This window comes from Malaclemys terrapin, chromosome 1, assembly GCF_027887155.1.
Source record: "Malaclemys terrapin pileata isolate rMalTer1 chromosome 1, rMalTer1.hap1, whole genome shotgun sequence".
In the NCBI taxonomy this organism is placed as follows: Eukaryota; Metazoa; Chordata; order Testudines; family Emydidae; genus Malaclemys; species Malaclemys terrapin.
In genome coordinates this window covers 37,949,912-37,966,759 of record NC_071505.1, presented here as the reverse complement: position 1 = coordinate 37,966,759, position 16,848 = coordinate 37,949,912, and the positions used below count along the sequence as shown (strand labels likewise).

Sequence of the window (16,848 nt, the reverse complement as noted above, 5' to 3'; positions counted from 1 at the left end):
TGATGCAAAGAACTATTGCCAAGGTACTATAGGGTGAGTGTTTACTTATTGTTTACTTATGAGTTATTGTGGTGTTTTCTCAAATTAATGCTGTGTTTCCTTCCCCTCTGAATAAAAGTTTTCTTTTGTTATACACAGACTCAGTGCTAGTGGATGGGAAAGTATTGCCTCTTTGAGGCACCACGGTGGTGTTTAGTTTTCCCATGTTTCTGAATGGGACTCTGAGCTGGCTCTGTTTTGTAATGCTAAGAGGATCCCCTAGATATTGAACCTGGCCCTTGTTGTTTCTGACACTACTTGGCAGAAGAATTACACTTCTACTGCTGACTGTAAAAGGCTATGCAGGCCTGTTGGCGCGCATAAGAAGAACTATTGTGGGCCAGTAGCACCCAGCCCCCATTTCTCAAACCAAAATAACCAAACTCACATAGGTATCAAAAACAAAAGTCTGTAGCTGGGGATTGCTAGCTTCCTTCCTCTGCTCTAATGATGGGATAATGGGAAATAGCTGGCATTTACCAGAACACAGCCTGGGAAAGGAGGAGTTAAATCAAGAGAATTGGCCTCCTCTAAAAAGGAAAAGAAAGAAAAGAGTGTAACTGGAGAAAAGGTTTCCCTGGCTGGCTGACTCCTAAAGGCTGAACAAATACGAGTTTTGTTTATCTTTGTTTGTTATTGATTTGACTTGGGAATACATCTGAGAAATACCTGGTAAATGTAGCTCAGGGTTGTGATGCTTTCATTTATCAGCCAGATAATCTGAACTCAAGCCCTGGAAGGGTTATTCCTGTTAAAGATTAAAACTGATGTGAACTGTGTTGTGTTCTGGTACTAATTAATCTTGCTCCTTCTACAGTGATATTGGAAGTTGGCTTGGTTATTGTCTCCTTTAGGTTGGTCCAAATCACTGATAGCTCATTACCACTTGAGTAACTGCTCTTTATTTTTGGTTCATGACACCTTTTGAAAGTTAATTTTAGTTGTATGTTTTAAGTATTTGGAGGACTTCAGGACTGAGTTCCAAAGAAATGAAATTTCATTTTGATTAGTGATTGTTTAAAATAGTAGGTTCTCTTTGGAATGGCTTTTCCAGCTTACATAAAATATGTTACACACTGTGCCACCTAGTGGCTGAATGGTATAATACAGTTTAACATTCTGTTACACTGAATCTGCTGAAGGGAGTGGTTATGAGAGGATGAGAAGTAGACTGCATTTGGGTTATGGACGTCTATTATTCACGCATGGCAGACTAAAATGAAGTGAGCATTTTTCTCCAGGTTCTCCAGATACAATCTGAAGCTGGTATGTTCTTTAAGACAGGTATATCTTTTGACATTAGATTTTTCCCCCTCCTATGAATAATACATGTATTCTCACTGTATGCCCATGTAATTGTGCCACAGATGTATTTAGTATGAAATAACCTAAAATTTTCAAATGAGAACCTTATATTCTCACTTTTGACTTTTAATCAGGATGGTTTTTACTTAGTTATCACCTAGAAGCTATGCTTAATAATCCTAAAAAAATCTCTGTAATCCCATGTTTTTTTTTCTCTAGGCAATGTTAAGAACTGGGCGTGGGCTATGGGACAGAGAATTATTCTAATAGTGGTCTCAAATGCATTTTTACTACCTTAAAGTAAAATTAGGTTTATTCTGATAAATTTCCCCTCCTATCTTCTTCATGTTTTGTCTTTGTCACAGAATAGGCTGTCCCTTTAGGGGCAGATCTGTGTCCAGCCCATTCCTGATCCAAGTTCTGGCCCTTTAAGCTTAGGCATTCTGGGACTTGTAGTTCCCCAGAAAGATAGTGCAACAGCAAGCTGAAAGAAAGCTCTGCTGGGAAATGATGGCAGGACAATGTAAGGCAACTCTGTGCTCAGTCTGGGAGATTAGAGTTGAGTCAACAGTTGGTGTGCAGTTCTCTCCATTAAGAGAACTGGGGAGGGAATTGTAGTGGCAATTGTCAGAAATTGTTCTGGACAAAAGGCCTGGAAGGGGTTTGTTTTTGAGTCCAGAGAAGTGGCCTAGGTGATGAGAACTCCAGGAAGGAGTCCAGGAGAGCTGCACTAAAGCAGTCTGGGAAGGTGTGGGGGTGGGGTGGGATGGGAGACAAGTAACATAGGAAGTGACCCTTGGAAATGGGGAAGCTGTGGGTTTTAGGTGGAGGGTAGACAGTCCCCTTTCTGGTTATGGTCTGAACCCTGGGACCTTATGGTAAAGGGAAGGTACAGACCCCCCCCAACAGTGCCACCTAGAGAGGTGGTGCAAAACCCCCTGTGACTGAGGGTGAAATGCTTGGAGAGCCCTGTACTGTGGTGAAAGAAATACTGAACTACGTTGGGGAGCACCATGGTCAGTTTGTGGAGCTGGGTGCCGAGGGGTGAAGGTTGCGGCCCCTGGAGGACTAAGGATATGCTAGATCTATTTTGGATTTTGATTGAACCGGAAGAGGCGGGCTCTTGCTTTGCTGTGATTTAGTGCTTTGGCTCTGCAGCCAAGTGTTATAATCACCTAGCTGTCTGAGAGCAGGGAGGGGAACTGAGGCAGAGGATGCATCCTGATGCCAGACCAGATAAACTGCTGTTACAGCTTTGTATGGTTGTCGTGGTCTAGTTTGTGAGTGTGTAGGCATGAGGGGTTTGGGGCACAGGAGGGGGCTCAGGGCTGGGGTAGGGGTTGAGGTGTGTGTGGGGAGTGAGGACTCCGGCTGGGGGTGTGGGCTCTTGGGTGGGGCTGAGGGTGAGTGGTCTGGGGTGTAGGAGGGGGGTTCAGGGCTGGGGCAGGGGTTGGGGGGGGTGTGTCTCTGTGGCCCCTAGGCATATGGGCAGCCAGGGAGGCTCCACGCATTGCCCTCACGCCTGCAGGCGCTGCCCCCTCAGCTCCCATTGGTCGCAGTTCCAGTAACATTGCTGACCAAAATCTGAGGCCAGGATCTGCTCCCAAAGGTTGTTTTTTTTTTCTTAGATGAAAGAGAGAGAGATGGATAGGGAGCGAGAACTGATGGTGTTTTTGCCCCTCGCTTTTATGGTTCAATCACTCTTTGAAATGCATTTTCCTGAGGGTTATCCCTAGATAAAGTTCATTCCCACAATGAGAACAGAGACAAGGATTCGGTGGTGAAAAGGTTTGCTAAGGGCTTGCAGTTGTTTGCTAAGATGCAGATCTGTTTGTGCCTGCTCCCCTTCCTTGCCCACAAATGGCCACTTTATATGTGATTTCTTATCAGCTTTGATGACACCTCCCTAGAGGCATTAGCTTGTATTTTTTCTTTGAGAAACAGATTTACCCCCTCCTCAGAGTTGCTGATAAGCTGAAATCATGACTGAAGTGTGTTTATGTCCAAAACTTTACATATAATGTTGCTACACACATTTTACCATGATGTTATTGACCAGTGAGTTATTTTTCAAATGATACCTCACAAGGCATATTTTGTACAAAGATTATTACAGTAGTGTGTGGGGTCAGAATCAGGGGTGCATTTGATCACACCCAGCACCTTATATGCTCATAATTTAGTAGAAAGACTAACATTAACAAAATTCACTGATATGAAACAGTGCATTAAAATGATAGCAAAGGGCCAGCCTGCCTGTCACTGAGTCCACTAGATGTCCCTCCAGCTCTTAATATGGATAACAAATGGTTGATTTGCTCAAGCCAACCAGATCTAATTTTAAGAACACTGCATTTATGACCCCTTTTAATTCCCATATACATTCTCAGATTCCTAATGAAAGTACAATATTACGACTCTGACATAGTTATAAAATGAGAGAAAAATTGGTTTAGTTTCAGCAGGTGTAGTGATGCATCTTTTTCAGCACGCTAAATCTATTTTTGACCTTGAATTATTTAATTTTGTCACTACTGCATTTCTTTATGATCGAAATGATATAGTAATTTAAGTAGAAAAATGCAATTCCTGACTCTACTGATGGTAGGCTAGCTAATAAAGATAAGAATGTGTTGAAACAGTGAATCCTTTTCTAGCTTGACTGGTTCTGTACCTAAGAAGGCAAAGGTCAGATATTCCATGCTTAAGCCTAATAGCTGCAATTTCCTACTCTTCAAGTGGATAGAAACATAGGAATTGCTACTGGTTCAGACCACCTAGTCCATTACCTTGTGTCTGACTGTGGCCATCACCAGATCTTTCAGAAGAACCACCTAATCCCTAGTAGTGAGAGACTGGCTTAAACCCTGATGCATGCAGTTTAATCTCCCTTCCAAAATGTATTACATGAACTACTATAGCTCTGGTTATTTTCATCCACATAAATGTCCAATCCTTTTTTGCATCTTGCTTGGGTTCTTGGCCACAATGACATCCCATGTCAAGGAATTCCAAAGTCTAACTCAGTGTTGTGTGAAAAAGTATTTTCTTCTTCTCTTGAATTTGCCATAATTTTAATTTGATTGAATGTCCTCTTGTTTTTGTGTCGAGACTCCTAGCTTTTGTTATCCCTCTCTACCTTTTCTGTACCATTCATTATATTCTATGCTTTCATGATATCTCCTTTCTAAGGTAAATGATCACAATCTTGTCAGGAGTTTTTTTTCATGTCCCTGTTCATTCTCCTGACCCCTCTCTGACTCCTCTCCAATTCTGCAGTATCCTTTATTTAAGTTGGGGTGATCAGTGCTGCACACAGTACTCCAGATGATAGAGCAAATGGGGTTGGAGTTGAAATCTTGTTAGCTATTCAAAAGGCCACCAATCCACACAGTGCATCTCACCCTGTCAACAAAACTCATGAGATAATGACACCAAATTTCTGCAGTTTAACTAATTCAGACAGAACCTTAAAAGTTGGCAGAATGAGCTAAACAGCATACAAGAAAGTAGCATAGCTCCCTCTTCATGTTTTAGCACGTTTCATGTAAATTATTTACAACTGGGAGAGACTCTTTTTGTTGCTTGGGGTTAAATCTGGGTTGAAAACAAAGGCTATTCCTTAAGATGATGACTAGTTAGGAAGTACCTAGCCATGCTGTCATACAGCACTTTAATAACCTGTCTCATGTACTCATCTTTTAGAGAAAGGTGCTGTGAACATATAGCTAGCAGAGAGTAAATTCTACATACTAGAGTTGCCACCTCTGAGGTACAAAAAACCCCAGGACATCTGAGATCATCCTAAGCCCATAAAACTGGACAGCTGGAAGTGTGTACTGAGCACCCTTACAGATTTCCCAGGACAGTTACCCCCAAAAAGGGATGATCCTTGGAAGACCCAATGTACTACACACAGTGGCCATTCCATTAGTCCCTGCTTACTGTATATCCGTATTTCCCAAAGCAGATGTGCCATTACACACAATACTATCTAGCGGGTATATTTTGACATAGAACTCTAGCAATGTAACGAGAGGTCCCAGGAACAAGAAACTCAAAAGAATCTTGAGCTGGAGGGTGGCAACACTGTAAGACCAAAGAGAAAGCTAAGCCATCAATTATCCTGCAATATTGAGACGCCCTAAAAATAGCAGTTTCAAAGTAGAGAAAATAATATACCTGGAAAAAAAGTGTAATCCAGATGTTTATACGGCAGCATTTGACTTCGTTTGGCTCAAAGAAAGGAAGAGAAGCAGTGGGGAGGAGACATGGATTTTACTTGGATACTCTCTCTGCACACATGTACGGGGTAGGGTAGGGCAGGGCAACGCAACGCAGCTAGAAGACAGCCCCAGAAATGTCCAGAATAGGGTATGGCAGTTACTGGCCATGCTTAATACATGTAAAGGAAGTTTCATTGTGGACAATCCATAGAGCCTGGCATGGATACAAAATTTATAGGCGCAGATGTGAATATCCACGGATATAAAGCGGAAATCCACGGAGCTGCAGGGCTCTACCAGGAACTGCAGTGGTGAAAGCAGCAGCATGTCGGGCCGCCACTCACAGGAGCCAGCGCCCAGCCCTGCGCACTAGGGTGGGCACGAGGCTCACTGGCAGCTATCCCTGTGTGCAAGTGGCTCACACACTCCAGGAGAGAATGCACACTGCTGCGTGGAAGGGACTCCTGTCCGGGAACGTGCAAGCCACCTGCACACACTAACATGACCAGGGACAGCTGCCAGTGAGCTTGGTGTCCACCCCAGTGTGCAGAGCTGGGGGCAGTACAGTCACACCGGAGGAGCTGCCTGGACTGGGCACTGACTCCTGTGAATGGCAGCTCGACATGCTGCTGCTTTCGCTGCTGCAGTTCCTGGTAGAGCCCTGCAACTCCGTGGATCTCCGCTTTATATCTGTGGACATCCACATCCGTGGATATAAATTTTGTACCCGCGCAGGGCTCTAACAATCCACAATCAGTCACCCTCTGAGAGCTGAGACAATTGGAACTTGGGTGTGGAGGAGGGGAAGGTTACAAAGAGAGGAGTTACAGACAACCCTTTAGACTCACAGCAGCTGATTCATGCAGGATCAAGGGCTGTGGGCTGGGTCCCAATACCTGTGTCACTGAGGAGTACAGGCTACAGATTTATTTCACCACCACCTGACTACCAGTCCTCTGTTAACCCAAGAGCTGGAATGCTGCTGGCTGTCGGAAGCCCAGACTCTCTGTTTGCTGACAGGGTTCCGAAGTGTTTGGAAAGGAGCTGAGATGCTCCCATTCTTCTCAAGCTCTGAAGAGTCCAGGTGGCACATGTTACATATTATTGTCACACTACAAAGAGTGAGAAATCATCTCTAAAAGAAGGTCCGAGGGGAATGTTTTACGTGTGTGCTACAGTATAGCAGTGTGAATGTTATATTGAAATCTCACATTTGAATTTAAATACGTAACAGCAATGGGGAGGGGAAGAAGGGTGTCAGTATGAGGAACATCAGTAGACTACTGCCTAGCAGCTTTTGTTTAATAGTTGTTCATAGTAATGCCTAATACTATATACACTGTCTTCTGTGTGCAGTAAATGTTTCTTTACTAAAACTGTATGTTACCCTTTCTTTGAAGCTGACTGGGAACTATTAACACCTACGTATTAGGATTCTACATATCATAGCCCTGAGGTTTAACTCTGTGTACTGCTTTTTGGCTTGTGCTTCAGCAACCAATTAAGCTGAGATGCGGGAAGAAGAGTGGTACAATATTGCCTCAGCATCACCCTACCTGATTACCGAAGCACAGCAAGACAGAAGCACAGAAGGTGGTTTTCCCTCTCTATCTCCTGGTTAATCCATAAAAGAGGAGGTCCTAGCTTGCAGGATTCTAGTGACGTAAAAGGGACTGGGTGGCACAGCCCAGGAAATGAAGACATGAGCAATAGTTCTTCAGACTTGCGAAGCCATTTTTTCAGGAGGATAAAACCTCTCAGTGAGCAAAAGAGACCAGTGAAGCAGTCTGAGAGTAATGGGGCTGAAGAAACAGAAGTGAGACAGAGGAGAGGCAAGCTATTTCTCATAAGCGGAGGGGCTGGTTATCTATCTTTGTGTGAAGATCCTGAATGCCATCTGGCAACAACAACAAAAAGAGAGAATGAACGTAGAAGCAATAGGGGAGCTATGCTGATTTACACCAGCTGAGTATCTGGCCTATCAAGTTTAAAACAAAGCTGTAGGCACCTGAACCAATTTATAGAATATGTTAAAACTTACCTAAAACAGAAGGAAGTATTTCCATACTTGAATAAGTGGTAATGACCAAATTGATTGACTGATTTTTTCTATCTAAAGTTAAAAATCAAACCGCATCCCCCATTTTCTCTGATCACAAACATGGGTCTTCATCTTAGAAAAATGATTAACTCATCTAGGGGGAAAATAATCCAAACCACGGGTATTTAGTAGGGGAGAAAAGAATGGACAGGTCACCTAAAAGAGTTTTGCCATGCAAGCAAAATCTCAATATATTTTTGTGTGCTATTTATCATGTGAAGAGGGTATCTGTGTTCTGGTGAAGAGGGTATTTATATCATGGTAGACTAGAGGCCAGGACCTAGTTGTGCTAGGTATGGTGCAAAGACATAACACAGATGGCCCTTGCCCTGAACAACTGACACTCTAGGTCAGTGGTCTCCAAACTTTTTCAGTTGCCTTGCCCCCTTACCCAGTCTGTGTCCCCCCCCCCCCAGGAGCTGGGGTGGGAGTGAGGATGAGTGGGGCAGGACGGGAGAGGTGGAGCCAGCCATCGGGGGTGGAGGGATGATTGGGACAGGGCAGGGGAGGGGGAGCTGCGCTCGGGGCAGGACAGGGGAGCTGCCAGTATCTCTCTCGCCAGAGCCATCCCTTAGTGCTCCTCCAGGATCCAGCAGCAGCTGCTGCTCTTTCCGCCCACCAGTGGTGGAGGCCAGTTACTGTGGATAACCAGACGTTTAGTGTCTGGGTGGCTGGGGCCGCGGCTGGGGTTGGGGCCAGAGGGGAACTGGGGGTGGGTGGTGCTCCATCTCCCTCTCCTGGACTTTCCTCTGCACCCCCCATAGGGGAGCGCGCTCCACTGTTTGGGGACCACTGCTCTAGGTGGTCTCATGCAGTTCTGAAAATGAAATCCATGCTCATTCTGACCACTGGTGGAAGAGGGGCCCATAGCTCTGGCCCTCAGGAGTGACTGGTAGCTCCAGGATTCCTGATGAACTCAGATGTCTACATAGGTTTTTTATACCATGCCTGTCCCATATCAGTGGTGGCTAGTATTCAAAATAACTGGTGGGACTTAAGGAATAAACTTCCCCAAACTTCTCGTCCACTTTTTACACTCTGCAGAATGATCATGTTTTTCAAAATGAAAACTGCATCTAATGGTCAGGGCTGTTACAGGGATGGGAGAAGTGAGAAGTATTTTTCCCACCCCCTCCTCCTTTCAGAATGAAAAACTATGACACCTTACAGGAAACAGGCATGATGGGGGGAAAACTGTATTATCCCTTTAGTCCCTCTTACTCTTTTCTTCTATTCCCCCAGCTCAAATCTAGCATTTGCCCTACCTTTTCTCCCTTCTGCCTCTCCCCTCCCTTAATCCCATCAATACACCCTTGTTCACCAACTACTACACACGGAGATTATTCTCTATTATATAATTTTAAAATGTATGAAGGAGAGATGTTTCTTAAATTCTCTTCTCTTGAAGAGAGACCTCTTGAGGTCTGTTCATATTTGTGTAAAATTCATATTGAGATCATTGGGACCTGAAGATGGATTTCAAGATCAGGTTATTTTCATAACAATTGGTTCATGTCACAGAAGTGAAAAGCTTGGTGTGTATGATGCTATCTACCACTTTGGGTCAGGGATGCCAGTTGATGTACTTGTGATGCATTGAGGGTGTTATTTCCCATCTTGTACACATAAAGTGGGCTGCATAAACTTTTGTATTACTTTACAAGAGGAATTACACCACAGAACATCTGTCTTTCCTGGACAGATGGTTGTTGTTGATCATGTACAAAGAAGCACCAAACTAAGCAGGATTTTTTGTGTAATATACTTCATGGTGATTACCACAAAGAAATAATTCATTTTTAGTTTGAGGAAATGGCTCTTACTAAATCTTTTTCTTTTATACTCATTTTGCATGTATCCATCTTTGTAAAATCTAACACCATAGGCAAATAAGCAGAGCTAAGGTATGACTTTTTTCCAGTGAGAAGATGAAATATTTTGGGCTGACAGATCAGGATAACAGTACTTTTTTATTAGTGTTTAAAAAGAGAGAAAATACGAAATTGATCGGCTGATAACTTAGGGGACAAACTTCACTCTTTAAACTTGGACTTTTTAGTGGAGTTTCTTAAATTATTTACAAAGTACAAAGAGACATCACAGATGGATAGCTCATTGCAATACAGAAAACCAAAGTAGAAATATAAATAGGTATATTACAGTAGTACATGATCAATTCTACAATATAAGGACTTAACTGTATTTGGAGTCATGAAATTTAACTCTAAGCCGTTGTTCACAGCAACTAGAATTTCAGTCTTATATTGCAATGTGTTGAAATAAGTTAGGACTATAAGTGTCAAAGTCCCAATATTGACTTTCCCTGTAAAGTTACCTCAGGCCATAGGATAAACAGGAGAACTAATGTTAATAGCTTTGGGCCCCTTACTTGTTCCCTAGTAAACATTTCCTAGGCATAGTGAGCAAATGGTCCGTGACTGCCCTCTGACACTGCAACTTTAAAGAACACAAATAAGAATCAACCTACTGGTAGGCTGGATGTTAGGGTTTCTAGAGCTGATGGTTAGTGGAAAGCGTGGAGAAAAGAGTTTCCTCTTACAAACTTTCCTGAATATGACCATGCAGTAGCTTAGCTGAACTTCCAGTCAGAGCTAACTGTAGAGGAAAAAGCAACCTGCTTGCCTCGTCCACCTGTGTCTTTCCCTCTTGGGGGAATTATCCTAAGCATTGTGTGTGAATACATTTCACGTGGTGGGTCAGAGGGGAAGACAGTCTCTGTGGAAGCTGGGCCAGACCACTTAAGGGCTCTGTATATAGATAGCATCTTGAATTTGACCAGAAACCTGCCTGGCAGGCAGTATGGTATGTGGAGCACGGATGTAATATGTTTTTTGCCAGACCGTCATGGTTAAAATGCAGACAGTGACTATGTAACTTCTTGAGGCTTCCAAGGAGCCTTCACAGCAACTCACAGAGTAATGATGATGCTAGTCACCTTGATTTCAAGGACAACATCGACAATCATAGTTTGTACTAATGGGTCTTTGTGTGACTTCATAGACCAACTCGGGAAGAAAAAAGTTTATTGCACTGGCCACAGAGTCATTTATATAGTTGTGTTGATTGAACTGCATGTTCTTTCTGTGCCAGTTGCTCAAAAGTTGAGTCAGAAATATTTGTTTTGCAGTTTGTTTTAGGATGTCTTTGAAGTGTTTCATCTGACCCCCATGCTTATGATTGGTGGATCTTAATTCAGAATATAATACTCATTTTGAAAAATGGGTCTCAGGCATATGAATTACATAGCCAGTCTGTCTCATTTGGGCACAGATCAAATGAACCTTGATGCTGACTGAACCAGCTTTCACCAGGATTTCCGTGTTGGAAACCTGGTCCAGCCATTTCATGCCCAGCAATTGTAGCAGGTGTGGCAAATGGAAACTGTCAAGCTTTTCAATGTCCTTTTATCAAAAGCACCATGTTTCACACCCACAGAGCAATGTCCTGAGGAAAACGGTGTTGTAGACTTTAATTTTTGTCTGCAGATAGATTCCACATTACTTCTAAGTTCAATGATGGAGGAGACAATATGCAGCACTCGCTTTCTTAATTCTCACATCCACTTTGTAGTTGATTGTAGCTTTGTTGTTCAACATACTGCCAAGATATGTAAACTGTTTGACAACTTGGAGCATAATACCTTCCAACCTTATTGATGAGTCTTAGGCCTGGTCTACACTAGGAGGTTATGTTGAATTTAGCAGCGTTAAATCGAATTAACCCTGCACCTGTCCACACAACGAAGCTATTTAGTTCGACATAGAGGTCTCTTTAAATCGATTTCTGTACTCCTCCCCGATGAGGGGAGTAGCGCTAAATTCGACATGGCCATGTCGAATTAGGGTAGGTGTGGATGGAATTCGACGCTAATAGCTCCGGGAGCTATCCCACAGTGCACCACTCTGTTGACGCTCTGGACAGCAGTCAGAGCTCGGATGCTCTGACCAGCCACACAGGAAAAGCCCCAGGAAAATTTGAATTCCTTTTCCTGTCTGGGCAGTTTGAATCTCATTTCCTGTTTGGACATCGTGGCGAGCTCAGCAGCACTGGCAACGATGCAGAGCTCTCCAGCAGAGGTGACCATGCAATCGCAGAATAGAAAGAGGGCCCCAGCATGGACTGATCGGGAAGTCTTGGATCTGATCGCTGTGTGGGGTGATGAGTCTGTGCTTTCGGAACTGCGATCAAAAAAACGGAATGCGAAGATCTACGAGAAGATCTCCAAAGCCATGATGGAGAGAGGATATAGCCGGGATGCAATGCAGTGCCGCGTGAAAATCAAGGACCCGAGACAAGGCTACCAGAAGACCAAAGCGGCAAACGGACGCTCCAGATCCCAGCCCCAGACATACCGTTTCTACGAGGCACTGCATTCCATTCTAGGTGCGGCCGCCACCGCTACCCCGCCACTGACTGTGGACTCTGATGATGGGGTTTTGTCGATGGCTGCTTCCTCAGAGATGTTCGCGGACGGGGAAGATGAGGAAGGAGATGAGGAGGACGAGGCAGTCGACAGTGCATACAACGCTGATTTCCCCGACAGCCAGGATCTCTTCATCACCCTCACGGAGATCCCTTACCAACCCTCCCAAGGCGTTAACCCTGACCCTGAATCAGGGGAAGGATCAGTCGGTAAGTGTTTTAAACATGTAAACATTTATTTTGATCAGAACAGGAATGGAATATTAACAATGGGTTTTTCATGATTACTTTGCCCTAGACGCTTTACTTTTTAGTCCTTGCCAGTGCAACTACTGCAAAAGTATCTCAAAATGTCCGGTTTTGCATGATTACTTTGCCCTAGGCGCTCTACTTTTTAGTCCTTGCCAGTGCAGTTACTGGAAAATTGTGTCAATGTGTCCGGGGATAGAGCAGAAATCCTCCTGGGACATCTCCACGAAGCTCTCCTGGAGGTAATTTGAAAGCCTTTGCATTAGGTTCCTGGGGAGAGCGGCGTTATTGCGTCCTCCATGGTAGGAAACTTTTCCGCGCCAGGCTAGCAGCAAGTACTCCGGGATCAGTGCCTCGCACTGCATGGCCACGTACGGTTTTTGCTGGCATTCACGCAGCATGCGGTCTTTCTCTGTGTCCGAGATCCTCAGCAGAGTGATATTACTCATGGTGACCTGCTTTAAATTAGGGGAATGTTAGTATTGGAACTGATTGCCTGTTCCTTTACATAACTGTAACCAGTGGTTTACAGCCACGCGGTGGAGGCGGGACAGGGGCAGCATACAGGGATCTTTCCCGGGGACAGCCGCAAGGGGGGTGGGATAGGGGCAGAGTTCATGCTGGCCGGATTGCCGGCAGCAGGAACTGGCCAACGCTGGGGCACTGCTTTGAACGTGAAAGGGAGGGCACTGCTATAAATTAAGCTTTCAGCAGCCAAAAGCTTACCATGTCCGCCTGCTAGCCGAATTCCACTGTCCTGCCCCGCTTGTGTGATCTGTACTCCAAGACCCCAGGCACTGAATAGGAAGGCTGAAAATTTGACCTTGTCCTGAGTGCGCATGTGATAGGTGCTGTGCATGGTCTTGTTCACAGAAAAAGGCTATGTTCATTGTTCACAAAAATGTATCTTTGTGAGGAATTCACTCCCTTTTTTCCATCCCACAGCTGCGACTGTCTCCCGACCTACCCCGGCATCCCCCTCCCAGAGGCTGGCACAGATTAGGCGCTGAAAGAGAAGGACACGGGACGAGATGTTCTCCGAACTTATGGGCTGCTCCCGAGCCGATGCGGCCCAGCAGACCCAGTGGAGGGAGAACATGTCGCAATACCAGTGATCACACAGCGATCGGGAGAACAGGTGGCGGCAGGAAGACCAGCAGGCGACTCAAATGCTGCTTGGACTAATGAGGGAGCAAACAGACATGCTCCGGCGCCTTGTAGATGTTCTGCAGGATCGGAGGCAGGAGGACAGAGCCCCGCTGCAGTCTATCTCTAACCGCCCTCCCCCCGCCACAAAGTCCCATCCCCCCCTCACCCAAAGTTCCAAGAAGGAGGGGTGGCAGGGGCCGTGAAAACAGTCACTCCACCCCTGCAGACTGCTCAAGTACTAGATGGCTCTCATTCCCAAAGTTTTGATAAGTCCTTTCCTTCACTCCAAAAGCACCTCACCCAAGCCCCCGTCCCAGTGTCATCCCCTAACTGTGTAGTTGTTAATAAAAAATACGTTTCTGTTAATTACTGTTTCCGTCAGGTTCTTTTAGAGGAGAGTGTGTTTGAAGGGAAGAAAGGGGGATTGTATTTGGAGAGGACAGTCACCTTTACCAGGGTACAGACACGGGGGCAGGTTCAGCAGCAGGTCACACACACATTGCAGTCACTAGGCACCCTGGTCAGTCTGGGAGGTGGTTTTCATGTTCTGGGGGGGGCTGCTATGTGAGTTTGTAGTGGGGGAGGGCGGTTACAGATCTTATGCAGTGGTCCTTAGCCTGGATGACAGAGCCACGCAGCAGGGGATCTGTAACCGTCCTCCCCCGCCACAAAGTCACGTAGCCCCCACACACAGAGTCCCGAAAAGGAGGGGTGGCAGGCTCCGTTGAAACAACCAGTCCACCACTGCGGACCGCTCTAGAAGCAGGAGCCTGTCATTCCTCGAGTTTAGAAGCGTCCTTTCCATCACTACACCCGCTCCTCACCACAGTGTGCGTCCCAGTTTCAATCCTTTACCACGAAACCCTTAATAAAGAAAATGATGTTAATGAACAAAGTTCCATTTATTTTATTTTTAAACGTGTGTTGGAAGGGGGGCAATGGGGTGAAGGGGGTATATAACTGGAGAGGATAGTCAACATTAAGTGGGTAAAGAAACGGGGGGCAGGTTCAGCTTCTCTTTAAACAAATTTAATAGTCACAGGTTACCCTGCTCACTGTGGAACCTAGCTTTCAAAGCCTCCCAGATGCACAGCGCGTCCCGCTGGGCTCTTCTAATCGCCCGGCTGTCTGGCTGGGCGTAATCAGTAGCAAGGTGATGTGCCTCAACCTCCCACCCCGCCATAAAGGTCTCCCCCTTGCTCTCACAGAGATTGTGGAGCACACAGCAAGCTGCAATAACAATGGGGATATTGGTTTCGCTGAGATGAGAGCGAGTCAGTAAGCTTCTCCATCTCCCCTTGAGATGTCCAAAAGCACACTCCACCACCATTCTGCACTTGCTCAGCCAGTAGTTGAAGAGTTCTTTTTCACTGTCCAGGGCACCTGTATAGGGCTTCATGAGCCAGGGCATTAGCGGGTAGGCTGGGTCCCCGAGGATCACTATAGGCATCTCCACATCCCCAACAGTTATTTTGTGGTCCGGGAAGTCAATACCTTCCTGCAGCCGTCTAAACAGACCAGAGTTCCTGAAAACACGAGTGTCATGAACCTTGCCTGGCCATCCGACGTTGATGTTGGTAAAACATCCCCTGTGGTCCACCAGTGCTTGCAGCACCATTGAAAAGTAGCCCTTTCTGTTAATGTACTGGCTGGCCTGGTGCTCCTGTCCCAGGATAGGGATGTGAGTTCCATCTATAGCCCCACTGCAGTTTGGGAATCCCATCGCCGCGAAGCCATCTATGATGACCTGCACGTTTCCCAGGGTCACTACCTTTGAGAGCAGTAGCTCAACGATTGCGTTGGCTACTTGCATCACAGCAACCCCCACGGTAGATTTGCCCACGCCAAAGTGGTTCGTGACTGACCGGTAGCTGTCTGGAGTTGCAAGCTTCCAGAGGGCTATAGCCACTCGCTTCTGGACAGTCAGGGCTGCTCACATCCGGGTGTCCTTGCGCTTCAGGGCAGGGGACAGCAACTCACAAAGTTCCAGGAAAGTTCCCTTACGCATGCGAAAGTTTCACAGCCACTGTGATTCATCCCAGACCTGCAGCACTATGCGGTCCCACCAGTCCATGCTTGTTTCCCGGGCCCAGAATCGCCGTTTCACAGCATCAACATGACCCATTGCCACCATGATGTCCACGGCGCGGGGTCCCGTGCTTTGCGAGTGGTCTGTGCCACTCTCAGACTTAATGTCTTCACCGCGCTGCCGTAGCCTCCTCGCCCGATTTCTCAGCATCTGCCTCTGAAAAAGCTGGATGATAAGGTGCGAGGTGTTGACAATGGCCATAACTGCAGCGATGATCGCAGCGGGCTCCATGCTCGCAGTGCTGTGGCGTCCGCGCTGTCACTCACCAGAAAAGTGCGTGAACTGATTGCCCGCCGGCACTTTCAGGGAGGGAGGGCGGGAGTGACGGTTGAATGACGACAGTTACCCAAAACCACCCTCGACACATTTTTTCCCCAGCAGGCATTGGGGGCTCGACCCAGAATTCCAATGGGCAGCGGGGACTGCGGGAACTGTGGGATAGCTGCCCACAGTGCACCGCTTCCAATGTCGACGCTTGCCCCATTAGTGTGGACTCACAAAGTCGAATTACTGTTCTTAGTGTGGATACACACGTTTGACTTTGTAATATCAGTTCCACTAATCGTAGTGTAGACATACCCTTAGTAAAGTTGCTGAGGAGCTGGCTGGTACATAACTTTGTTTTTTGTTCAACTGATGGTGAGGCCAAAGTTATGAGCCACCACAGCAAAGTAGTTTGTAAGATCTTATAAGTGGTGATTCAGTGTGCAGCATCCAGGCACAATCATCCATGTAGAGCAGCTCCTGGGTCAATGCTTCTATCACCTTGGTGTTTGCACTTAGATAGGAATGACGAAAGAGCTTACCAATGTGGAAGCATATAAAGATGCCATTTGAAGAGCCATGAAGGGCTTCCTCTAGTGTCAGAGCAAATCGATAAAAAAGGCTAGGGGTGAGAACACATCCATGCTTCACCCCTTTCGTGATTGGAAATGGGTCTGTTAAATCACCATCAAGACTAACTCTTCCGGACATGCCTTCATGGAATTGCTGAACAATGTTAATACATTTTTCTGGACATCCAAATTTAGTGAGTAATTTCCAGACGCCAGTGCAATTGACAGTGTGAAATGCCTTGGTTAGATCAAGAAATACAAAGAATGAAGGTTGGTGCTGTAATTTTTCCTGTAATCATGTCAATAGTGTATGAAAGCTGCACTGTGACTCAGATAGAATGTTGTAGATGATTTGGGTCAGGAGTCAGGTTAGGAGGATCCATGCTAGAATCTTGCCAGTCATGGAGAGCA

At 45.8% G+C, this 16,848-nt stretch overlaps 1 protein-coding gene across 2 annotated transcripts; it reads left to right on the top strand.

Annotated features, from left to right (window-relative positions):
* Window positions 1-1,204: 1,204 nt before the first annotated feature.
* Window positions 1,205-13,828, top strand: LOC128833753 (myb/SANT-like DNA-binding domain-containing protein 2). 2 transcript variants are annotated; one of them, XR_008444328.1, is made up of 2 exons: window positions 1,205-1,305; window positions 13,309-13,828. XR_008444328.1 is itself a non-coding variant. In XM_054021865.1 (2 exons), exons 1-2 carry the CDS (start codon window positions 11,748-11,750, stop codon window positions 13,371-13,373), a joined length of 642 nt encoding a protein of 213 aa, XP_053877840.1. In that variant the 5' UTR covers window positions 10,188-11,747; the 3' UTR covers window positions 13,374-13,828. The 2 variants fall into 2 exon arrangements, 1 of the variants encoding a protein (XP_053877840.1); XM_054021865.1 differs by lacking the exon at window positions 1,205-1,305 and adding an exon at window positions 10,188-12,324.
* The last annotated feature ends 3,020 nt before the right edge of the window (window positions 13,829-16,848 follow it).